General features: G+C 42.4%; 1 protein-coding gene across 1 annotated transcript; it reads right to left on the bottom strand.

The window, feature by feature from the left end:
• Positions 1 to 903: 903 nt before the first annotated feature.
• LOC306738528 (inactive rhomboid protein 2-like) lies at positions 904 to 25,094 on the bottom strand. Its single transcript, XM_079220391.1, has 18 exons — positions 25,073 to 25,094; positions 15,280 to 15,432; positions 13,211 to 13,374; positions 12,712 to 12,895; positions 11,886 to 12,107; positions 11,556 to 11,684; positions 10,977 to 11,086; positions 10,517 to 10,735; positions 10,119 to 10,230; positions 9,684 to 9,758; positions 8,982 to 9,143; positions 8,428 to 8,513; positions 8,224 to 8,287; positions 7,394 to 7,488; positions 7,179 to 7,254; positions 6,989 to 7,089; positions 6,159 to 6,312; positions 904 to 2,721 (listed from the first exon to the last, which is right to left on the bottom strand). The coding sequence occupies exons 1-18, from the start codon at positions 25,076 to 25,078 to the stop codon at positions 2,290 to 2,292; spliced, it is 2,544 nt and encodes an 847-aa protein (XP_079076517.1). The 5' UTR covers positions 25,079 to 25,094; the 3' UTR covers positions 904 to 2,289.
• Between the last annotated feature and the right edge of the window lie 1,850 nt (positions 25,095 to 26,944).

The raw sequence follows: 26,944 nt of genomic DNA, 5'->3' as shown, positions 1-26,944 counted from the left end.
CGCAGCTGCCTTGTTTCTTTCTTTGCTCTCTTTTTTATATTTGTTTAACCAATCTAACGCGGTGTCTGGCTCTCTTTGAAGCCAATTTCTTAGTCAATGAATCAGTGTCTGCCCAATACTATTGCAGTCTGTCTTGTATAGTTCTGTGTAAACACCATACCTTAGAAGATTACTGTTTATGTGACACTTTGAATAACTATGATGACGGTACGACTATAAAGTAATAGTCAACAGCAATCCTCCAAGGACGGTGGAATAAGAACACATTGAAGGAAATCATCAATCCAACATCAGATAATAAGTCAATGTGTTGAACGTGCTCTGTTGTGTCATATTAAGATTTGATTGGACCCGTCTGTCTCCATCAGTGATTGTAAATCACCAAGGTATATTTAGTATTTAGGTATATTTAGTATGCCAGTATGTTTCCCAAATGTGTTTCAAAATGTCTGCTTGATGGTCTCCTCTCGCCTTTCCTCTTGTAGAAAATCACCACCTCTGCCTCCCAAAGTTTCGAATCAAGACAAATATGTTTAGTTTTTTTCACCAACGTTTGTTCTTCAAATAATAAAAGTTCTATTTTCTAGCATGTCTGCTTTGAGGTCTTTCATTCATTTGAACACTTCCACCATGGGGGGTCCATTGAGCTGTTCTGGAGCTTTTGATCACATCGCATGATTTTGGATATTGATACTTATTGTTAAATGTACTTGAGATCCATGAAGGATCCAGTTGTTCTCACTTTAATGTAAAAAAGGTTCTCACCGGTGAACGCCAGATACAAACCATCTCTAACACACATCACCTCATTATTACTAGAGTGGCATCATGTTGACATGACTGTTAACACCAGGAGATTTTCACATAAAATTGAAGCCAAACAGAACACTACCTTGACCTGAAATGTAATTGAAACGTTCCCTTTTTATTCCAACAAATAGAAAAAAGTGAAATGATTTGGTCCCAATGCAAACACAGCAGTGAAACTGCAGCATGCGGTCCTGACTGAAGACGGTTCAGATCAAACACTCGCATGTCAGAAGGCACAGTTAAGAGGTTTCCTATAAAGAGCTCACACTATACAGTATGTTTGATCAACAGATGGTGGCGTTGAAATTATGCAAACATCAAACTAGATCCGAGAGAAAAGACGGGAGCCAGAGGGAGAAATCTTTCACTTAAAATACAGTACAAAACTTAGTACGATCTCACAATGCCTGTTTAGATTATCACTCCTGGAATAAATATAATTTTCACGATTGTTTTCAGAGTAAATATACAAAACCGCTTTAGGCACCACCGTGGTGGCGGACAAATGGGACCAAATATGAGACATAAGTAGAGCTTGACTGAGGACTTTGTGTTTGTAGCAGTGACGTACAGAAAACGTGGTTGACTGGGAAGAAGAACAACATGCATATACTGTACAAGCAGCACGTGTAGCGGCTTTGTAATGTTTTCATCAGCATGCTGCGAGTGGATCACGAGAAGTATGCACAAGTCAAATGAGGCATCTTTGTAAAATGGCATAGTCTGTTTAAGGCAACTAGTGGTTTTAGATAGAAATCTTACCGTAGTTGACCCCTGCCATTTCACGTGAAACATTTCAGCTGCACAGGTAATAGTGGGAACACCTTGAGCGTAACGTCTCACTGCTCCAAACGACATCGACATGCCTCGACATTCACGACTGGTAAAACAGATAGAAGCAGCTGCATGGCAGCGTTTGTTGCATTAAACCCAGTGTTTCACAACATGAACTAGTGGCAGGAGGCCTCTGATGCATCTCAGGTCACAAGATACCCGACGACCCACCACGGCATCGGTCCTCCTTTAACATCTCGGCTGTTTGTCGTCCAAAGGGTTAGAGGGAAACAAAACTGGAGGCCCGAGGTGATTCATTTGGCTTCTTTAGATTGATGGGACTTTGAGCTGAAGGAACCAGACAGTCTCTCGCTCTGTAGAACATATTCTTTAGGTCCATCCAGCTCTTTGCAGTTTTGTCGTCCTGAGTATCCTCTCCCGTCCTCCGGTTACTAGCCCATTAGCAAATCAACATGCCAGACGACTCAGGATTAAAAAGTAGGAGTAGAGTTTTAGGGAGGTAAAGGCTGAGGAGAAGAGACTGATTCAGTGTAATTCGCATGGACTTTGATCAGTTCCTTTGATGAGCAAATAATAAAAGAATATTCTTAAAAGGCCACTGAGTTGACCGGGAAACAGCTGACCTGGTCTCTGACTAGAAGCTAGTGGATCGGCAGCACAGTCACGTCATCAGTAGCCTCGAGATTAGTGCACCACATCGTTAATGTTATGGTCTATGTCGTACCGCTCACAGAACTTGTTTGTGAAGGGCAGGCAGGTGAGATGCTCCAGCCAGTGCCAGTTAATCGGGTAAAAGTAAAACCAAACGATGAGCGAGGAGAACAGCCCGGTGTAGGCCACCATTGAGACGGCGATGAGGATGCGCTTCCGGTACTTGTCAAAGGTCCCGAAGGTCACGTAGGGCAGGAAGGCGAAGGAGAGCAGCAGGCCGCTGAGGAAACCGAAGATGTGGGCGATGTTGTCGATCCACGGCAGGAGGCCGCACAGGAAGAGGAAGAGGACGATGCCCAACAGCTTGAGGAAGGCTTTCCACGGCTTCTCCAGGATCTGCCAACCTTGAAACAGCTCGACAAACAGGCAAGCGAGGAGTCCAAACTGAGACCCGGCTGGACCAACCTGGAGGGAGGGGAACAGAGGAAAGTTTAAGCCCGACAAACATATGAAAGAGTTCTTCTATATTCCTGCTCACATAGAAAACTAACATGTATGACTGAGCACTGGACACACGCGTCATCTCTGGCGTTTAAACAACCTTGACGTTAGTTGACAGCATTTAGAGTTGCTTCCATAACATTCTGAACAGTGAGAACCGACTCCACTTATTTTGTAGATAACACAGCGTCATATAAGTGAGAGTTAAAATGTCTGACACAGAATTCTGTTCCTTGAGCAATGAATAATGTACAAGAGATCATGTTTCTGATGCTAAATACTAATTTCCCGACAGCAGAAGACGATTAAACGAGCACACTGCTGCCGACTCGCTGTGACCGTCTAGGAAGGTTTAGCTCGCTCTTGGTTTTAGATCAAGTTCTGTGGAAGAACGGCAGTACGAGCCCCGGGTCAGGCAGTGAAGGTGAGCAGATTAGAGTGACGTCAGTGCAGTTTGGAGGCTTGGCCGCGTCACCGGCAGATGGCTAATCTGTGAGGAGGTCAAACTCCCACTGACAGAAAAGGAGCATAGAGCCCCGCCCACAACGTGATGTTAATGCTTAGAACCATTTTCCCTGGAAGGACGCAACAGTCGGGTCCACATTTAGTTAATCATGTGATGCATCTGGTGGTGTTGATTAGCTTCCAAAAGACACAAGAGGTTCTGATCTTCTGTTTGCTCCAGTAGTGATGAATTCTGATAAATATATGTATTACTGACACTGAGGGTATCAAAAAGGCCATATTAAACCAGGGGCCTGTACAACGTAGCAAGATTTGGGGTTAGCGAGGTAACTTCAGGGTTAACTCTGGGTTTCCAGTCCCACAATAAAAGGTTCACTTCTGAACACATAACCTGCAAATCACGTCGTGTAAAAGTACCGCCTACTGACCAATCAAAGATCGCTACGTGGATTGTTAGATAATATTACACAAATACAAAGAAGTTAAAGTCATAATCATAAATAAAAGCAACACAGTTTAAACACAATAAATCACTGTGTGAATGTGTAAATCAACATATATAATATCACGGTGTCATATAGAGCGCGTTAAATCCGACTAGAATAATGTGTGTATTATGTTAAATGAATGTGTTGCAGATGAATTCTTATGGCATGCGAGACAATATTTTTAGCCTTATTGTAGGCTTGATAGTTTTCTCTGTATTTTTAAAATATGCTGCTCTGCTGACTTCACACTCGTCCTTATTTGTGATTGGTCATATGCTGTAAACTCCACTCTGATTGAGAAACCCACTTAATGCATTCTGCCATCACATTGCCGAGTGGAACAACCAATCCAACTGAAGGCAGATCAAAAAGATACTCTCCTAGTTTCTCCATAGCTGAAAGCTGCAATCCATATCTTCCATATAGTGAGGCAGCATAGATGATGAAGTGCCTAAAAACGCATGCAATAAAGTCATCTGGTAAATTGAGCAAATGCTAAACATAAGTCTGTAGCGGTTAGTCACTTGTATCGCTGTATGGTACTATCAAGCTAAGGAACCAGATGTTGTCTTTTGACCATCTCTCTGCAGAGTTTTAAGAGTAGCAACTAAAGTTGTTCCACTTTTACAATTCTTCTGCTATTAATCTGCTTTACTAACGAGAATGATCATTATTCCAGTCACAGCTGTCACAGGGTCTCCTTAGCTCAACAGTTAAAGGATAATCCACTTAAAGTGCCTCCATAAGCGTCTTGACCGTCGTTTGTTGTGCCTTGTATGTGCTTCCTCTGGTAATTCCTGGTGCGTGGAGACCTGTGATCTCGTCGGTGCTAAGCAGAGCTGAATGGGGGGATTTCTGGCTCTCACGTCTAAGGTACGTCATACAGAGAGCCACCTGAGGTCGCGGCACGCAAACATCAGGGGAGAGCAATTGGTGTCGGCTTATGAAGACGATAACAGATTTCAGGACGACATCAAGACATAAATATAAAAAGGTAAAGAAGCAAGCCAGGAGGAAGCTTTTGTGCTTATAAAGGTGCAGAATCATCACCATACAAGTCCAGTCTTTGCAAAAATTGTTTTTGTTGAGAAGAAAAAAAGTACTGTGACACAGCACCCACACAATGGCATTAGACTAATCTCTTAAAGGGGAAACTGGGCTTTGCAGAGACACACCGAAAAGAACAGACGTGCCAGTACAAATGTAGGTAATCCAGAGTGTGTTCTTTTCGCACAATGAGTGATTTGCACGGATCAACACTTTGTTTTTGCATTGTTGCGGTTTCTTGCCAGATCTCCTGGTTCTTGCTTAAATTTCTTCCTGTGTGTGGCATAAAAAATGTGTCTAATGAGAGTCCCTTACAGAGAGAAGATGAGCAAATGAAAAGCGTTTGCAAACATCACCTAATTAGTTGCAGTTGACTCAGCAATCTCTCTCTTCCCCTCCACCTCCCCCTCTCTCTCACTCACACTCACACACACACGCTGGTAACTCTCATTTTGTGTGCACATCCTAATAGATAATTGGTCAGTCAACCATTGTTTGTACAGTGACATCTTTTTGTCTTGAATTCTCTCTTGATGAGTCTACAGGTGGCCACCTCTCTGTTCAAAGGTACTTCTATTTATCCAAAACAAGTTAAAACCAATAGAAGCACAACCAATGTCTTTCTAAAAGGCAGAGGAACGCAGACATTAATTAAACTCCAAAGCTGTGGTCTGTGTTCGTAAATGTCAGCACAGGTTTTTCTTTAGACACTCCGCAAACTTCTGAAACATTTGTTTCATTCTTTTGAGAGATGCCTAGAGACTTGCTGCCGTCTAAACCCAACAACACACGATGAGCAGTGCTCTGAACACTTGGTTGGATGGCACTGCTCTCTTCATAGGAAGGAAGTAAAGCAGTCTCACAAAGTGTTATCCACTCACACAAAGCTCCGTGTCAACACGCACTTGCACAGTTAACACCCTGAGGTGTTTCCTTTGCCCCCCCAAACCTCTCTCGATCGGGGCCACTAGCTCTGCTCCAATAATCCCCAGTATGAGAAACTCCCCTCCAGTAAGTGAGCCAGGGTAAGCTGAGCTAAGCCAGTGAGTGGGAGAAGCAGGCAAACAAACTACAGTTACAATGGTAATGTGTTTAGGGTTTTTACCTTTCGATAAATATTTTGTTCATGTTGTCTGCTGCAACATGAACGGTAAAGCTCACATTCAGACCAGATTTAGCAGCTAGTAAGCCTAAATATAGAGGTGGCAGAGAACAATTCATCAAGTACAACAGTCTGACGAATGGTGACGACAGCAGCTAAGGGTCTTAAATTCATTCAGGGAATGTTAAATGATTTTGGAGCTTAGAACCAAAAATTTGTCCCACCGAGTCAACTGCATATGTGTGCACTTTATGTATACCTTATGTCTCTGCATGCGTGTGTTCATGTGAAGAACTCACCTCAGCTCTGTAGGGCAGAAACAGGGCGGAGGCGAGGTTTCCAGTGATACCACTGAGGATATAGATGATGGAGATGCGGACCCAACCAGCAAGCTTCTCCAGGTCTCTCAGTATGGTCATCTGGAACACCACCGACACCAGGCAGTGCAACAACCTACACACACACACACACACATTGTGTTCCCAGCAGTCATTCAGTCACACACACACACACACACACACACACACACACACACACACACACACACACACACACACACACACACACACACACACACACGTCAGAGAACGGCGCATATGTGCAGTCTGCTGGTATTTCAACCTTGTGTATTATATTTTATATGCATTTTCACACACACTGCAAACATCTGCACTTTTTTCCATTAAGCCTCATTGGCTTGTTTGTCTGAAAAAGCGGACCCAGGGGATTTCTCCTTGTGCTTAGTATTAGCACTAAGTATCAGTATTCATGCGAGTGAGCGGCTCACGAGCACTGGGGCCTCATTCAATCCCGAAGGATGCTGACAATGAAACTACGCTTAGTTATCATAAATAGCGAACGACTGGAACGGCTGATTGACTCAGCGTAATAGGCTTAACACTTTGCCACAACATGTTAACCATTCTCTCAATGCTATTTAGAAGCTATGAAGTGTAACTTTTGCAGTGCCTACAAATGTACTTGATGCTGACTAAGCCGAAACACAGAAATCAGGCACAAAAAAAAGAAGGAAAAAATAAGAAAACTAAGAGCCCCAACAAAATGTATTTAATAATGTTTTCTTGGAGAGAAACTAAATCTTTGTCTTAAGAGGTTTGTGATTGCGTACCCAGCATGGAGGAAGAGAGAGAGCCAGAGACGGTAGAACTGATCAGGAACATCAGGGTTGAGGAACGGCAACAAGCCGCACACGTCATCCAGACAGTGGATCTGCGCAAGAGTAGTGCATGGTTTTAGAAATGTACGAAGACACTCACAGACATACGCAAACACGTAACACATGTACACACACACAGTACCTGTGAGCAGAGTGTGGCCTCCTCGTGGAAGTAACCATGCATGAAAGAGCAATACTCTCTGGTCGTGATCTCACATCTACAGGAGGAACAAGCAATAACCAATTAAAATCTTCCCCAGATGACCCGGCATTGGATGTAGCCAATTAGGAAGTGCAACCGTAGATCACGTTGATATGTGCATGCCTTGAAGTCAGGACACAGCACACATGTCTCACCTGCCCTTAGTTCCTATGCAGCACGGTCGTCCCTTGATGTTACAGTCCATGTGTCTGTAGCCTGTGTGGTTCCACTTCTTGGGAAAGGTACACACCTGGAGAAGGACAAGCAATGAGCCATTTATTTCATGTTGTAGATCTCAGACACAAAGAGTATGATAGATAAAAATACTTTGTTTAAAGTTACTACGAGGAACTTTAATGTTGTCAGTATTGTTGGCACCCCCTGTGGACAAAAGCGGTAGGGTTTCTGTGAACCTGTGTGGTAAAGACCTGCAGGTGTCAAACTGGCTTTAGAAACAGGGTCTGACAGTCTGGCCCCGCCTAGATCTGGTTCTCCCGTGCCTCCCTTCCCTCCAGCAGTACAACCTCGGCCTCCAGCAGCGCAGAGTCGCTGTTGGCTGCCAGGAGCTCCAGGTCCTGCTGCCCCGCTGCAGCTTCCCTTCATCCACTGGCACACGCAGTGGAACTTTTGACAGAAGGAGATCCTCCCGACATCACTAAGCGATTTACAGCACTCACGTTCACCAACAAGTCCTTCAGCTCAGACTCGGGCTGTCACCTTCTACCTGCAGTCGGCGGTTCCGGCGGTGGGGTAGAGAGCTCCGCACATGTCAGCTGCGGCTACTCCTCCGGCAAGGAGCAGGGCCTCGCCACGATAGTATAGTATATAGGTAGAAAAGGGGCAATCTTCTCACGGTTGGTCTTGTTTACTTATGTAGGTCATACAGAGTATTACATTGAGACTGTTTCATAACTGGTTACAAGTTCCTCGTAGTAACACTGAATGAATGAAATACATTTCCAAATTAGAAACAATGTCCCCTCACCGGCCACTGGGTGATGTCATCTAGCCATATATGAGGCTCTGTAGAGGCCGGCTCTTCACACACTCTGGTCACAACATGCAACACACAAGGACGAAATACGTTTTGAAATCACAAGCCAACTTGACAATCAATAATGACAACTTGCTTGCTCTTTCTTGGCGTTCTACACGTCATGTGGCACAATGATCACATGCACATTCTCACCTGGGATCCTGGTGACAGACAGAACCAGAGGACCTGTCGATGTCCACGTGCTCATTCTTCCATTTAATAAAGGTGGCCAGCGTCTCCTGCATCCACAGTTATTTTAGCATTCAATTTTAGTATTTTCTTCATAGAATAACAAGAGAATATAATAATGAACAAATTAGGAATCAGTGTACATCTTGAACACTCACAACTGATATCAGTCAACAGTTTAAATCTTAAGAATGTTCAGCTACCTAACAAGATATCTTAGCATTTGTTACATTTAAATCTTGTTCATTTACTCTTCCTTGACAAATGTAATTGTGGCAAGAACTGTGCTATGTGTATGCGTAAAACCGATGATTATATGTTTACAATGATTAGAATCTCACGTGCAAACGTGTGTGTAGGAGTGTGTTTCTAGTTTGCAGATTTAATCACCTTATGGAGGTTTTCAATAGCAATTACTGGTGCATATTCAAGTGTCTTTGCTTGACTTCTTTCTCAAACTGAAGCAAGGTTTGACAAGCTAATAAACTAAGTATGAAGGTGCAGGATAAACCGCTTACGGAGCAGTCGAAGTTTTGGGTCTGCACACATCCGGAGTTGTCATTCTGAACGCAGCAGCCGGACTCTCTCTCCATGTCTTTGGCCCTCTGGATCAGACTGACTATCTGTGTGTCCTTACGGATGCACGGTGAGAACTTGGCCCCCAGGTGGATCAGGTCGTCCTGAAAAGTGGAGGAAATAAATCGTAAAGATACACAAACCTGGCAACCCATGCATATTGAAGTGATCTACAGAGAAGAAAAACTAAAAATATATCCCTCAAATGCGTTATTTCTGCATGTAGATTAAGTTTCTTCTTGTCAAGTGTGAATCTATCTGACTGTTTTATGGAAGTAACTTGCTCTAGAGAATCACTGAGGTTAGAGCTTGATGAGAGCAACAGTACGTGAAGGGAAATGCAGTAAGTGATAAAGTCACAAAGTAATGAGGGTGTAGCCATGAGAGAGCCAAGAAAGAGCCAAGAAAGAGCAACAGGCGAGGAAAAAAGTGTCTGGTGTCACGCAATGATACGGCAGACTGGGAAATAGTAGAAAATATCCCGTATTTATTTTCCAATCCGGCTGCGTTCATTTTAGGATCTGCATACATCATTTTAAGGAACAGTTCACTTAAATCTTATGAACAAAGATAAACATCTAAAGTGAGTGTATATCTAGGTTGATAGTGAAAAACATAGTAGTGTAACACAGCAAGGGACTCACAGAGCTAGGACCAATCCAGAAGTTCTCCTGTTGGATAAACTTGACACTCTCATAAATACCTTTGTTCTTCAGCACCTACAAAGGGTGACAGAGGGACACAGTTTTCAGCTACGTGTATAATGTGCAAGTACCAAAACATTTTAAGTCATGTTCATCTATGATTTTTTTAGTAAAAGATAATTAAAAATATAGAGAGAAATGTTGTCTCTTAAATGTATCTTTTTGTTGATGAATTCTGTTTGCTTAGATAAATAAAGGTTGCTTTCAATATAACATGCTTTAGGCCATGTATTGATTGAGCAGATTATGGAAGTGCAAAACAATAACCTGCCACTTTGGCCCTACACATAGCAGGATGTGTATGTCCTCTTGGTAGTAAAATGCAACCAATCATGTAAAATAAAAACAATCCCAGTAAGTTTTGAGCTCACTCACCAGTTCAGACATAGAATGTTGTGCAAACCCCACAGGGGCAAAACCATATGTGCAACAGGTCAGCAGAGTGATTACTACATGGACAAACGTGATCCAGTAGGTAAAGTAGGGCCTAAAATAGACAGCAGAGAACCACTTTAAATCAGGTGAAAGTCATGACTAGTCAACACATACTGTCAGTCGTGGTGTCAAACATCACATTACAGGGGAGGAAAAATGTCTCGATTCAAATCTCCTTAAAACTCCTCTTAATGCTATAAATATTACAATAACGTGTGTATAAGTAAAGTCTCTTCAGAGATTTAACAAAAATCACACTGGTTAATTTTCTCTTAATGTAAAGTTTGTGAAGAATTCACTAATATGTCCGTACACAGAAGCATCTCCTCATTCCTGACCTGTGGCTGTGGAAGTCGTCCAGCTGCTTCTGGATGTTGCTGCTGAGGCTGCGTCGGTAGTGCCGGTTCAGCCACTTCCCCACAACGCCCATGCCGTACTGACGCTTGCGTTTGTCAAACGCAAAGTGCTTCACTTGGGAGGCGATGCGACCACCCCGGCGAGGATGGCTCTTTTCAGGTCCTACTGTTGGTGTCCTGGGCGTTCGAGATACGTCCTTACTGGGATTGGGAAGAAAGCATGTTAAGACGGATAGAGAAGAAGAGCATTCAAATGTGTAAACATTAGACCATTGCATGGAAATGAGATGAATAAATACAAGAAAAGGAAAAAAATCATATTTTATGAAGGAATGCGTGAAGGAAAATAAGGTTTATTGAATATTCAGGCTCTCGGGTTAGTGGAGCCAGTTCAGTGAGTTTCTAAAGGTGTTTAAATGTTTTTGGGTGTGCATTTACTCACATGCTTGGGAACTTGTGGTCAGGCGGTTCGCTGGGAGCGAAAGCTGCAGACATGGGAGGCGATTCAAACACGTCATCAGCCATAGAGTAAAACTCATCATGGGCATCAACCTACGCAGCAGAGGTAATGGAGGTCACAGAGGAGGAAGAGGAAATGCAGGAAAAATGGAAAGCAGTAATTATTAGCGGCCAGGTGTCATCGCTGTTTAGACAATAGGATCCTGTTGCTGTTGCAGGTGGGTCTAAATACAGGACAGTTGAGAATGTTATATATCATCAAACCATATTGAAGAAGTTTGACATATACAATGTTGTAGATGGTCATAGAATGCTTGGCAAATACATGCTTATTAGATATGGCTGTATGTAAGGAAGGACAGGATAATATTAATAAGAGGCATCTTAAAGAAGAAAGGAGCCTGATGAGATTAGCAGTGAAAGTGGAAGTGTGACTGTTGACGTACGCAGGGAAGGAAAGGAAGTAAGATGTAGAAACTTAATGAATAAATGCCAAAGAAAGTTGCAGCAAATAGTGGTAATGCCACCAAGGCACTGACAGGAAGATAGCGTGACAGCTGACCTTGCTGAAGAAGAGTGACTTGGACGTGTCTGCGGAGTCCACGGTGTCCTCGTCCATCCAGCTGGGCCTGGCAAAGCTCCTCTTGGGGAAACTGCGACCTGTCTGGGACCCTGCCAAGCCGTTACGACCCTGAACAACAAAAGTATACGTTATTTTACACATTCATAATGTTAGATCTAAGATCAGCTCTACTTAGAAATAAGATAACAATTAAACCTGACGAATGAAAACCTTTAAAGGTAAAGTTGTGTCTGCAGAATAAGTAAAGCAACTGTCTCCTCCCTTTCTAGAATACACCCTAAGACACACAGAGTATGGTACCAGACCCACCTTCAGCAGGTTGGATGCAGCTCGGATGCTCATGCGGGCGACAGACTCCCTCTTGCGCCTGGGGAAGCGGCTGTACCCGGAGCGCTGGCTGGTGAAGGAGCTGAGTGAGGTGACGCCCGGCGTGAAGGGCCCCCCCTCAGCGGTGTGTGGCGTCCTGGGGGAGCGTGTGTCCATCTCATCTGGGCAACGGAAGGCTCGCCCCCGTGCCAGGGGATCCACGATCTACCAAAAACAGAGAGTAGTTTGTGACGTAAATATTTTTACCATGACATTAAAAATAACTTGGCAAAAAACCCACATAACATCTGCGTTTGACTGAGAGTTTTCGATGTGTAAATGTGTCAAGAGGAGGGGAAACATTGCCGCTAGATGGAAGTTCTTATCAAAAGAAAAAGAAAATGCTGAATGGTGAGTAGATGAGTAGAGGGAGTGACATGAGTTATCTGGAGCACAGATGGTCCACGTCTGTCACCGCGCAGCACTCGGCCAGACACATTTTTCCCTCTCACCGTCTCCTGTCCTTACAGAGAAGCCTCTCACAGCCACTGCCATATACAGGTGGGACAATTATTACTATTATAAGTTACTACTGTGAAAATCAAGTGGAGAGTGGAAAAGAAAACATGGCTCAGAGCCTGCTGTGTCTCATCCCGTTTCTTTTCCCCGTCTTTGAAACTTATTTCCATGGTAGGAGATTTTGGTTTATTCATGTACTAGAGTCAGGGCATGTGTTTCTACACAAATGAATTAGAACAGAACCTTTATCTGGATGTGATTACAGTGTGAAGGCCCACAGGGATCATATGTCTCTATGGCGGTGGATTACCTTGGGCATCTTGTGAGCTGCTGGCGAGTCCAGGCCCTGGTCGATGCTGGAGGCCGTCTCAGGCTCTCTATACTGGGGCTTCAGCTTGCCGTAGCGCTGGCTGCAGTGGCGCAGGCTCTTCTTGTGCCATAGCTGCTGCTTGGTCTCACAGTCCTCCCCCACCCCAAACCACTGCGCTGTATTCCTGCAGGTGCAGAAAAGAGAGGTTGGCCTCAGTATCACAGAGTACAATTGAATAGCATCTGTTCATGGTTCACTCAACTACGGGACTTTTGGGATATGTGGCAGATGAATGCTGACACAATAATTGTCTGTTGTCTACTGATTAGAGGGATCCTGAACAGGATTGTTTTTTTGCTGAATGAGTTGTGGGGACCAGTGCTTGCATTTAATGTATAATACACTTTGGTGAAGAGCGCATCTTTTTTTTCCATGGGCTCATGACCTGGCTGACTATTAAAGCATCCACATGGACAAAATCTATAAACATGACTCTTACCTGCGGATGCTTTGCGAGAGCGACGATTGTCTTCTAAACTTTGCCCTCCTGTCTCTGAAGGAGAAGCCTCCATCTCCTGCTCCATCTCTGGGTCCACTGATGCTCTCGGACGCAGAGGCGGTCGCTTGACCGCTCGCACTTTTTTTCAGGGACGGCCGTAGTGGCTGAGCAGAGGAAAGGAGAAACGTTGTTACGGTACAGTGATACAGTTGTTGTTACGGCATGATACATGTACCGTAAATAGTGCCTACATAGAATGGAAAATGGAGGTATTAATTAGTGTTACAATTACAGTTATAACAATAACCTTAATAATGCAGCAGCAGCAACAGCAACATGGATAATCATGAAAGCCTACAGTGCTTTACCGTTCAATTAGCAGAATAAAACACAATTAATTATTGCTGCATAAGACTGCAGAGAGCCCCTCAGATGAAATTATTTTTAAATGATAAGTTTCTTAAGAAAGTAAATAGGTAATTAGTGAGTGGCATGAGTAAGACCCACTAATGACATATTTGGATTAAGTGCACATTTAATGTGGACACAGTCATTATTTTGCATGGTTGGGTTTCACTAAAAGGGCCCTGCTCTCTTAAACACCTACTTGTGTATGCAGTTTTTAGTGTTCTTCAATCATGGTGGATGCAGTGAGAGTCCATTATCTTAACCTGCACCGACTCTGCAGTTGCCGAGGCTAATGGCGGTATCATTATGAGAGTTAATGGGGCTCGAGGCGAGCTGCCCGTATGTTGGGATTGAGGCTCAGCTTGTTGAGATAGAGGGATACACAGTTTCTGCCACTGCATAGCCACTAACAGAGAAAATCAATGGCTGCACATATTAATTCTACGATTATTGGAAACTTTATGCAGGATTTGTGCAGTTCAATATCTCTAAGGGTCTAATTAATATTAGAGATTAACAGTTAATCATAGGTAAATGGCGCGGTAAACTGACTTTTTGCCAACAACTGACAATACCAGTACACATAGAACAAGGTTTTATGTCTCAGATAATAAAACGCTAAACTGAATGTGTAACGACCTCTGGACCCACGTTTTCAAATGTACAATTAAATATTTCAGTTGTAACTACAGTACGTTAAGTTGCAAAAGCATTTCCAAATGTAGTATTAATCAAATGGATCTCAGTAATGGAAATATCCACATTTAGAGCATGTGGCCTATTTCTACTTCTTCTTTTCTCTCTCAAGGCTGCAGGAAATGGCCAAGTTCACTTTTTATTTGCATGTTTATTACACAACTTGGGAACGGTTTAACTTTAGCATGCTCAATTAAACTCTAACTACTACTTTGTGTTGCTGCAATGCCATCGTATGTGTTCTAGGCCTGGGGTCCACAGAGGGAAAATGTATGTAAAAACTACAAGGCAGCTGTCCCTCTGTTCCTCTGAATTTGAACAGAGGGACAGCACTAAACCTCATTCAGTTTGTTTAATCTCTTTGAACTTTTAAAAAGAAAGTACTGCCACAAGTCTTTTTTGTCCTTTCCATGTAAGTTGTAGTCAAATAATTGGACATGGTATCTCCTTCCAAAGAGTCCATCAACACGAGTGAACTGAATGACTTGCAAGAACTGCAGGAAGGATGACAGGCAATATTAAACATTTTGTTGAGATTAGTCTCCAATAAAACTGAACTGAAGTTCCTGCGATGACTGCTGACTGAGCATGTTTTAATCCCAATTCAACCTTCTGATTGTGTCCTAAATCTGCATTCTGAGACTTTCTCAAAGCTTATTAGGACCCCAACTGAGTTCAAGTTACTTATTGAACTTCTTTAAAGTTTTGGTGAGGTCTTTGCAACAGGAAAAACAGTTGACTTCACTGCGTTCATCGTCGGCATCAAGCTTTTCACCAGCTCTTTATGTTAATAAAAAAAAATATTTGTCTTGTTAATTCATAATATCTGACAGCAAATAGTATCTAGTATAATAGAGATTGCAGACCTAAATACCTTTTATAAATTCAACATGCAGGCTACAAGGGGAAGTCTTCTCAGGTACAATCAGCCAGAGACAGTCAGTCAGGGGAGACGCTCAGCCTACCTGTTTGGCGGAGTCATGGGACGTCATCTCCTCGGGTCTCGGAGGGATGGCTATTACAAGGCTGGGCGGCTTCTTGCTCTTTAGACGGCTATCTGATTGACCTCCGTTTAGAGGAAGCTCCTCCTCTCCCTGTGATGCCATCCTGTCAGAAGGCTGGAGATGAGAAAATCATAATGGATGTTATTTAAAAAAACATATGTCACCAAGAAGACAATCACAAGACAAACTATAGCATATTCACACACACCCTTTTGGAAGATGAGACCAAAGCTGTGACGAAAATCTATAACAGTGATGGTGATAATCAGATGGCATTTTAGATTTTCTACATTAAAATATGACCTACAAAATACCGCTAAAACATGTAGCCTATCTTTACTAGTGATTACATGTTGGTATGGTAAACTAACGCTATGTAAACTGGATCACTTGGACAGGGTGGGCACTTCTTATGGCGAATGTGTGCATTACAGCTTTACTTTATAGGTCAAACAATAACTCAAAAAGGAATTGATTACAGTTTATTAACAGTCTATTTAGCTGCAGCTGGCTCTCCTCCAGTTCAATCTGCTCTGAAAATCCCTTGTGTTTTGATTACCTTCATAGGCAATTTCTTAAGTGATCCTTAAAAAGCTCTGCATTCACTTCTAGCAGATGAGAAACGGTGTTAAATCACGGATAGCGGCCGAGTCTTGACACACAGCGCTGAGGTTAACTGATTTAAGCAAATATAAAGGAAGAGGCAGAAGGAAAGGAAGAACCATGTGTGTTTCACTGTGAATATGAGCTCTGAAATTAATAAACAATGCACGGACTGTCATTGCCAACAACCCTCTGGGCATAAAATGTGCATGGCAACAAAAGTGAAAACATGGTTAAAGATTCAGTTTAATAAACGTACATGTATTTACATGTAATTTACTTTTAAATTAATACAAAAGATGTCATTAATTACATTTAATTTGAAAGTGTCCTGTAAGGATTTATTTGTAATAATATAATAATACTAATATATTCTTAGAATTTTGTTTATAATCCAGTGAATTAAATACCTGGCAAATCAACGCACTACATCACATTAATGAAACAATGATGTCATTTCTGTAAAGTGCAAAAAGTAGTCCTGCTCCTAATTCGCCCTCAGATAGCTATATCCGCACAGTCTATCCACTGACTGATCATGTCATGACTATGCCGCGTCACACAGTACTGTTGAGCCCAACGAGAGACTTTAATGACCCTGCAAAAAAATATGAATTAATTTAAAATTAAAAATGAATTCAAGGGAACTGGTTGGCCAACTAAATCAAATCGGAAATCAATTCTGCAGCACCTAACGTACGTACTTGGACCACTAATGAAAGAGCAACTGATACACCAGCTGTTAAGCTGTTGGGAGTTACACCCGATGACATCAGACGACAGTCTGATCAATAGTGCTCTCAAATCATCATGCATCCTCCAGGTGGTTGGCTAATCCATATCTTTCTTCTCGACTCGAACCAAAAACCGCCTTAAAGATCCTCTTTATTGACTGCATATAATTATAATAATGCCGATCTAGTCGCTGAAGCTTCTTCTACGTCTACATTCATTATAAGTTGCTCTGAAGGAGATCATCCGTTAATGTCTGACATCTCACGACACAAGTCAGTGCTTACAGACAAAACACATTCACAAAACTGCATCGCACGTGTGCGCAAATGCTGCACACTTCAGCTACACAAATAACACATGAATCACATCTGTAGACTTGTCAGTTGAGTTTATATAATAAGATTCATATCCAGCCTCTCTGTCCGATGAGGGACTAAACAATAATGTTAAACTTACTTATCTCTGTCTTCCAGTCTTTACTAATCACAGTCAACGGCGAAACAGCCAGCCAGTCTATTCCTGGCGCTCAGAATGTCTCGTAGCGCTACGCTGAATATTGACAGAGAAAGCGAAGGCATCGCAGACATGAACCAGTAACAACACAAGCCTCGGCCGACACATCCATTATGTCATTAGGGTCCTGAAAGCCTTGAAGTTGTCCAGAAGTCGTGGTTTATAAAATCAATGCGAGGCCCTTGGTGTCTGCGGCAGGAATGGCAGCAGCAGGGAAATCTGACACCAGCTCAGCCAATAGCCTAGTTTCCACTACAGAGCCAAAGCACAGTTAGACAGGGCTTTACATGTTCTTCATGTCACTTACTTTGCCCCCAAAATATACTGCATTTTCTATACTGCCTATATTTCAATTATTCAATTATGTAAGATCAATATTTTAAGCTTGGGCAGAAAGCCTGATTCAGTCTCTTGAGACGGAGAGGAGGCTGCAGACAATCTAGCCGGTGGTTTGGTAGAGTAGTGGGTCTAGGGCTGGAGCCCGCCCACTTAGATAATGAAATAGCTAGGAATTAGGCTAATGGACAGCGAGCTCAAGTGGCGGGGAGACTGCTGCTGACCATAGGCTGTGAACGTGGACAGGCAGTTAGATAACGACTTGTATCTCCAGAGGAAAGCCAACAGAGATAGAAGCCTACAGGATATGAGGCCCTAACAGGGGACAGGGAGGATGATCATGATATCGGTTACTAGGATTTGACCAACAGATGTAAATACAGTGATACTTAAACATCTTGAAGGTAAACGTTTTAATATCATATCAAAGAAAATAGCAATAACAAGAGGCATGGTGTGGGGCACGGCTCTCAAACTACCAGACCAGGGCTCAGATCCTCCCTGCAAGACCTTCTTATAAGGGCACGAAATGCTTAGATTTCATTCAGCTTTTCTTCTTTCATTTTCTAGCAAGGTTGTAACCTCAGAGCATAAAATTAGCCTTCGTATTTTTTACATTCAACATGTAGCAAGTAGCAACAAATTGTGTGATCTGGAGTACAGTTTTACGCAAGGTGGACAATTATTTATTCATCATCTAGTTTAAATAGCCTGCATCCTGTCTTATCTGCAAGGAGAACGCTGCCGTGCTGTAGGAATACAATCTCAAGTGGCTCTGCTCTACTAAACCTACAGCGCTGGGTGCGAGGGAGGAGAGAGGGAAAGATGAGTTGCTCAGCCGGCTTCTTTCTAAATGCTCAAATTAATTGTTGAAAAACACAAACAAAGTGCTCAAGCGGTCCCCCAAGGAGAGGACGTTTCCACACTCAGGAAATTGAATTTGAGACTGCTGATATAGATAGCGCATGGAGGGGAATTCAATAAACAGCATGAATCTCCATCAGGAATCTACTGTGATATGGCACCACTCGGGGTAAGATCATTATTACTGAAGGCTGGTTCTTGTTATGCTACTTTTATAAATCGGATTTGCCCAATGAACACAGTGGTGTTGACAAATGAGACAAAAAAAATGATTAAAAGGCTCCACAGCACGGGCAGAAAAACAGACTAATAAAGCAGCGGACCTGTTCTGACAGATTGTTGATACCAGCAGCAAAATATCTAAAGAATGCGTTCAGTTATTTTGATTGAATGCATGGCGATCATTTTCCCCAGCTGCATCTGGGAATGGTAGAACATCAGCAGGCAGCTGCATCATAGGGGCATGTTTGCTAAATAAACATGGACATTTCTTACTAATCATTAACCATCCGTGCAATCTCTCGCTCTCTCTGTCTCTCTCTCTCATGTACTAACCACAGTTGGCTTGTGTGATTTTGGGGCAAATGAAATACATATACATATGTAATGCTCCACTTGTTTCTATAAGCATGGATGAGCTGACAAGAAATTAAAGAGCAACATCAAAGTCAAGTTCAAGCTTGATGCGAAGAAGACAAGGAAAAGTTACAATAAAGCATATAAACGGAGAACCGTAGAAAAACAATTCAATGAGAGATCCCCGATCCTCAGATGTGTGTGTCAACTCCCTCACTGTCGTCTCAGATCCCAAGAACAAGGAAGAGGTAGGTCAAGGATGACATCTTACATTGCTAATGTCACGGAGAGTACAATTTCCAAGTTGTCTGTGTGTCTAACAATTCACTGGTTCATCCAAGCGATGCATGACGCAACCGTTATTAATCAGCGGGGACTGTACCATCAGTGTGTGTTGGGTGAAATCACGTGCTCCTTAGAGAGTGCGTCGCCATGGTTCAGTCCCTTCCCCCTGAGCACGCATCAGTGTTTCTTTGTTTCTGAGTATTCCCGTTTAACCGATGCTCGAGGCAGTGTTATCCCCTGTGAACCAGGAGACGGGCCGGACTGCGCTCATTAACATCGAGAGTGGTGTAGCTCCGGATGTTCACGTCACAGGTTGCAAATGCAGCGAGGACATAGTCCCCCATCTTATAAACCGCACACATGACCCGCGTGCAGGGGTGTAGGGACGATATCATGTTACATGTTCTGCCACGCTCACTCTACACAGCAGCTGACCGACTGCACTTGGGCCCAATGCACTTACGATGACTTATGAGTATAGGCGACCCTTGACGAGGGGACAAGGGGGCTTTTCCAGGCTTGGCTTCATAAGCTCATTAACGTGAGCTTAAATGCAGTTGTATTGTTTTACAATTATCAAAGTTATGATTGCGTAGAACCACGTGCTGACTGAAAAACACTATGATTTGATATTTTACAACTATTATAATCATGGAAGCTCTAGGTGAAGTTACAGCCTCATAGTTTCTGTTTATCATATAATAAACATGATCGATACGCCTACTTTGAAAGCAACCAAACTCTTTCACTCACTGCATATTGTTGGCATTCTTCTGACATCTGAGCCACGGGAATTGTTGAGAAACTACACTGTGTGCCTCCGCATCAATATTTAGCTCGTTGATGCTGCTCACTGTGTGGGAAAAAAAGGACCACTAAAATGTTGTGCGTGCCAAGCTCAGCTTTCTTTCTACTTTTCCATTTTAAGCATTCACATGACTCGCCAGAGCAACTCGGACTAGGTCAGAAAAATTCAAATCTTCTTTGTTGGTGAAAGTCACCAATTTTCACACTTGCAGAACGATCTTTAATCATCAAACGTCATAAAATAAATAATAACTTCGATTCAGGCAGTGACTGTTATACATGTCACGCGCTGGCCCTTTTCTGACACCGGTGCTGAAGTGTGATAGTGGAGAGCTGGGCTCCAGACCACATTGCACAACGACATCCTTCCTTATTCACACAATCTTAAACTACAATAACCATGGACAGTTGCAGCAGAAACAGCTGCTGTGGCAGGTGCTGTTATTGGACTTATTATGAAGAACTAACCTTTAGAAAACTGCCTTCTCACTTATTCTTGTCAACACCAGCCACGTTTTCATTAAAGTTCACGGAAAGGACATCTACAAAAGACACACGTGTCACAGTTTGTTAATCTGTAGTGTTTATTCCATATCCCACCTTAAACGTTGAACTACAATAAGTCCTGTAAAGCCTTTTAAATGCTTTGAGTGCTCTTAATGTTTACCAATAAATGCCTCTCAAAACACCAAAAGAGCACATTTTAACATCCTGAAATCCATTAAAGATAACTTCACACTCAAAGTGTGATGAAATCATGAAGCATCAGTGTAACGAGGAGTTGGGGATGAATATATGTGGGATTTGTACTAATTGAATTATTAAGACTGAAGACAGCATTGATGAAGTTCAGACAATGTTCACGTCCTTCCACAGATTCTATGTCTGACTGTCAGTAAGTGTGTGGACAAATGCGTCACGGGCTAATTTGTGTGTGCGACTTTCCCACACTAAGTGTGAGCTAGAATAGTAGCACGAGGAGACATTGCATGTTTACACTGCCAGTCAATTTACCTAGAGCGAACCAACCAGTTGCAAATTTCTTCAAAAAAGAAAAAAGGAACTTGTTAAAGGTCATCTATAAATGTTACTGACGATCTAACACTTTTCTGGTGGCAAGATATTGTACAATGAGCTAAGTTTGCCCATTTCTAGCTATATATTGACATATTGAGAGACGTCTTCTCTGGACCAAACACTGGCCAGGCTGCTGTGAAATTTGTTAGATATTCATGATCTCCAGAGGATAATTTAAAAGTAAGACCACTGTCTGGTCAATATTTTTTTCTAGATCGGCACTTCGGTCAAATCAGGATGAATGATAATATTTTGTTAATTCACTGACCAAGACCCAGCCGCCATCGAACATTATCACTTCCTAATTTTCATTTTCAAGTTGTGGTTTCTTTTCTAATGTCAGCTCTTTTCTTTTGAGACGTGCAAGTTATGGTGTAGTTGTATTCGCATTACCCTTATCACTTCTCTTTTTGGATTGCCACCTCAGACTGATTGCGACTCAGGAACAAGAGTCAGGGAGAGAACTGTGTGTGATGTCTGCTTTAGGCGCCAAACACAAGATCTCATACATTTCCAATGAAACTCACAACATCGCCGACAGTCATTACTTTCTTAGTTCCCACAAAGCGGTAAAACTATTTGACATGCAATGTATGAATCCACACGAACAGCAAGAAATATTATCTCCTGTTTCCATGTTTAACAAAAAGAGTTTCCCTAATGTAGCCAGCCTATCCGTCTCAACAAATAGAGCTGTTGGAAACTGTAAATGGAAGACGAGAAAGGACTGAGTGTGAAAGAGCTCTGCATGTTCACGGGCCAGCAGTCAGCTGGCAGAATGCCTTGAAAAACGAACAGAATGGCTCTGCTTTAACGAGACCTTTTTAAGACAATTAAAACAATTGATGGCGAAACGACGTCCTCCTAATTTAACTTCATACACACAACATGCTTGGTTTGTTCTGCCTGCCCTGTTGCTGTGTGTGTGTGTGTGTGTGTGTGTGTGTGTGTGTGTGTGTGTGTGTGTGTGTGTGTGTGTGTGTGTGTGTGTGTTTCTTTCATCATGACTGAGCAAACAGCAATCCGTTGAATGCTACTCGAGGCGTAGGAGAGTGTGCGCGGATTTCGGTGGTGGCTGTGTGTTTACGTGTGTGTGTTTACGTGTGTGTGTGTATGTGCGCTGCCAAACACAGCAACAATCCAAACCGCCCCCTCATTCTTCACTTCCAACCACAATATCTCATGATGATGCCTTTGTAAACAAAACCTTGGTTCTTTACGTATCCCATTATATATCCCATCTTGGCTGATAATAATAACACTTTGGTGCCTCACACAAATCAATAGTTCCATTTCAAAGCTATTTTAAGTTCACTATCGAGGCGTGCAGTTTAGAAAAGGACCTTGGCTTTCAACCTAACCGTTCCAGAGACAGTTTAACACATTGCACCATTTTTCAAGAGTCTGCGTGCCCAAACCTGCATACTATGCAATGCCTCATCCTTGTTCCCAGACTAAGAGTTCCTCACAATCCTCAAAAAGTAACCCAAGTCACTAGACTAGGTTCCAAACAGCGTGTTTTCACATAAAACACGGTATTGCTACCCTGTCGTGTTCTTCTCTCCGTCATCGCTGCAACGAGTACGTGCATACTTGTGCATGTTGCCATGTGTCACCCAAAACAGTTAACTTGTGAGGGCTTCAACAGGCCCAGCCTGGGTGTTAAAACTGAGAAGGACAAAGCAATGCACTCTCACTCGCTGTCACAAATTAGCTGCGGCGCCAGAAAGAATGTGAGTAAAGACATTTTTTGCTTGTGGATCGCACAAGAAACATGGAGGGAAAATGAGCAGTTTCAATGCAAATGGTCGATAAAACCTATTCTCTGCACCGCTGAGCGCTTCATAGCGAAGCCAAAGAATCCAAAGAATCCTTTTAAAAAGGTTACGAGTCTTAGGGTTTCAAAGCTTTTTTGGAGTGTACCCATATTTTTAGATAATGTGTCAGGTTGGCATACGGGAAAAAAATCATAACAATAATAAAAGCATAACCAGTAGCTCAACACTCCTGTTACATTAGTGGGTTGCTATTGTAAAAAAAAAAAGGAAAAAAAGGCACACTGTTTTCTGGGTCTGGTGCAGCAGCTGAAAACAGATAAGATCATGTAACGAAAGCAGACAGAGGGAAGCGATGACAGGATTTGATTGTGGCACTGTGACACACTGGAAGACCCTGAATGCAAGTGGACAAGCCAAGTTGTTTCCAAACTTTAAATTATTACAGCAGAGACATAAGACCTTCTTCATGTACAACATTCTTGTTAGTTTAAAAATGGAATGTAGTGCAGTGTTGATGGGGAAGTGACAATGAAGCAACGAACACCCATGAGCTGATGCATTCTCCGTTACTGCACTCTAACTTCTATCAAAAGAGGCCACGGTCAGGCTTGTGTGTGTCAACCACTTCACTTACGAACCCTGAAGACCAACGCGCCACATTTGTAAACAGCTGGAGAAATATACGGCACCAGCTTTAAAGCCAGGTTTACCAACAAACCAAAAAAGATCACTTGCTGATTCTGATGTGTTTGTAACCCGAACTCGTGTTTGCTTGTAGTGCAAACTTTCTTATTTGCACTAGGTCACAGTTTTCCTTCGCACAATCCGTTAACTCCGACAGTAACAGGTGTTCAAGTGGTGCGAACGCCGTGCCAGTTCAACCATGCAAATGCAGCTGTTGCTTAGTTTTGTGCTATACAGCTTCCTATGCTCAGAGGATGCATTTCCACTTGTTCTGCACTACTTTCACAGTCAGTATGATGTGCTAATGAGAAGATATAAAACAACTAAAAACAGACACCATGACACTGAAATGGGTCTACAGGCCCGAACAAGTAACGGTAGAAAAGAAAAACTTAAAAATAAGTATAAATACTAAAGTGTTATTATACACATACATGTTAATGTTCTGTAAAAAAACATTTACCTAAAAATGTACTGTAGTGTATTAATGGTACTGTATACACAATACTAGCTTTGTCCACAGTCTACGTTTCCCATGATGCACTTATCTAAGACCAACTATCTACACATCAGGGGCTGGTTGAAAACTGAAGGACACAAAATGTCCATTTAACAAACAAACAAAAACAGTTCATTGGCACCTGAACTTATGTGCACCACTGTTTGAATGGACTGGTTGTGATGGACTCCCACACATATTTTAGAGATCTCCAGAAAGACCAAATGTGGAACAAAATGATGTAACTCTACTCTCTGCAGAAATAACTGTGTGACACCTATGAACACAAAGGTCATTCATACATTTTGTATCTGCGGTAACGTTTTGAGCAGCAATTTAATGACTGACTTATTATATAGCCTCCACTGTGTAAACAAATAAACAAAAAAAAAAAACATATGCAGGTTTTTAAGACTAGAGTAAATAAAATAAAAACGTTAAACTTCTATCTATTTCTTTTGGTGTTATTATATGTTAGATGAAAATGACAGTTTCAGTTCCGGTCATTTCTCGTTAAACACCGTGTGAACACTCCGTCCGACATTCTTTGGAAAACAAATGGGAGGGGTGTCACAACAAATGAATTAGTCGGCACATGGCGACTATAATTAACTTCACAGGGACAACATGGGGGGAAATGTGAGATGAAGTCTGGTCCTCGTATATATTTGTCCCGGCAGAGCAACAAAGGGCTTGTCGAGGCACGCGCCCAACGGCTCCGATGGACGTGAACCACCGTTGTGAGCGAACAATGTAACGAGATGTCACGAACTAACTGAGCTTTTCGTCTTCCAAAACCCAGCTTTAGTTCACACTGAAACCTCCTTTATCCGAGAACTCACGCGAGTTCACTTGGAGATATTGAATATGTCATATCTTTTTAACTGGATAATGGCCGTTGTCTCAAACAGTTTTTAAGTTAACGTTTAGCTTACTCCTAACGGCTTTAACCATTCAAAAAGCAAACGCAAAGTCAAAAGAGTTTAATTCCACTCACCTCCATGAAGAAACGCGTGGGTCGTTATTCATGAGCGGAGGGTTTACGTCCGAGGAGCGACGCTACTGTATGATACAGCGTGTCACTACTTCCCTCTTTCTCTCTCCCAACATCCTTGACTGGAGCTGCGCGGAAGAGCAGGGCGCGGGGCTACGACTCACCACGGAGGAGCAGGGGGCGGGGCTACGACGCACCACGGAGGAGCAGGGGGCGGGGCTACGACGCACCATGGAAGAGCAGGGGGCGGGGCTACGACTCACCGTGCCCACAGAGCAGACGAGTGGGGCGGAGCCCGCAGGGTCGTGAACTCCAACACAGAGTCCGGCACATTTCGCTGCACCTTTCTGTTTAGCGAGATACAATGGTGGTTTGCGAGATGAATTTGTGAACACGCACACGCACACACACAGGGAGTGGAAGTGCTCTTTTATGTAAACTTTGAGACATGCTTGCTGAAAATAACTTCAATGAACACACAAGACTAATACACAAACAAAGAATTAAGACTTTTAAATGATCTTTTTAAAGAGGACATTCATGTTTGGATCATTCAGTTGGATCAGTTATGAGGACATATCATGCAGGCTCTTCATTGCGGAGATCCAGGGATGCTGCTTCCTCCCAATGACGTCCAACGAGGCAGGCACATTGTAAATTGTAAGTACATTTGATTATACCTGACAAGAGCAGTGGTGGGCCGTCAGGGCCAGCTAAGCCTAAACAGAATCACAAAGTTATAGCAATTTTATAATTGAATTGTTTTTCACAAATACACTACATGTATTATAAATATTTTTCCCTATTAGCTCATATTCTCATTGCACAGCTCCTGTCTTCCTCTGTTGCTCTGCCTTCAGCCTGCAGCGCTGCTTTCAGTGCAGCTGGTTTGAAGTAGAACCTTTATCCAATCAGATTTTCTCCTCCTATGTCTCTATGGAAGCAAAGCAGTTTAAGCAGACCTTAGCAGATTAAAGTAAACGAAGAGTAGACATTGTCGTTGATTGTCATAGACTTCAACAAATCAGATCTTTAGTTTGACAAGCTGGGTGTATGTCTTTATTAAGTGAACAGCATCTGGTAAGTGGACAGCTTTTTCTGCTTTTGTGAGGGGTGGGGGGAGGGTTTCACCCCGCTTGGCTCTCCGCCTGCACCCACCTCTCACGAGCTAAGCTAGCTCGCGCCTTGGAACAAGATGTGTTTTTTGACTATTTACCATCTATTTAGCATCACCGCTATGATTTGTTAGCTGTTGGTAGTTCAATATAGAAACAACAAAATGCAAGCACCAACCCTGAACAACAAAGAGAGCCCGTTAGATTACTGCCAGAAAGTGGTGCATTATGGTAAGTTTGTGGCTTTGAAGGAAAGATTTAGATTTTTTACAAGCATGGCCAAATCATGGGTATTTTCCAAAATTTAATTTGTTATTATGTATTCCTTCATTGTATTTATATTTGATATTTTAACGTAAACAGGGATTTGCTAACATTTGCTAAAATGCACTCCATACTGTGTAAGCTGGTTAACCGCAGGATCAAGACAGAAACATCAAACTGATTATTTAGTTTTTTATTAATTTACAGTTCAAATTTACCAACCATTAGAATCACATTTTTTAAAATCATTAATATTTAATAAACCATGACCACACAAATATGGTTAACAAAGAGCTTAGGCGTTACATATTGAGAATCCTGCCCTTACGGCAGAAATTAACGAATTCAATGTCCTACAAATGTAGAAATAAAACACTAATCACCTTGTACCAACACTCAAATAATCAACTCAATTAGTTAATTACATTAAGAAAAGACAACTTCCTCAGGCACATAATTATCCCACAAATCATTTTTACAGTTCAGTGAGGCTTTA

This window comes from Taurulus bubalis, assembly GCF_910589615.1.
Source record: "Taurulus bubalis genome assembly, chromosome: 6".
Lineage (NCBI taxonomy): Eukaryota > Metazoa > Chordata > Actinopteri > Perciformes > Cottidae > Taurulus > Taurulus bubalis.
This window is presented reverse-complemented; position numbering and strand designations above follow the sequence as displayed.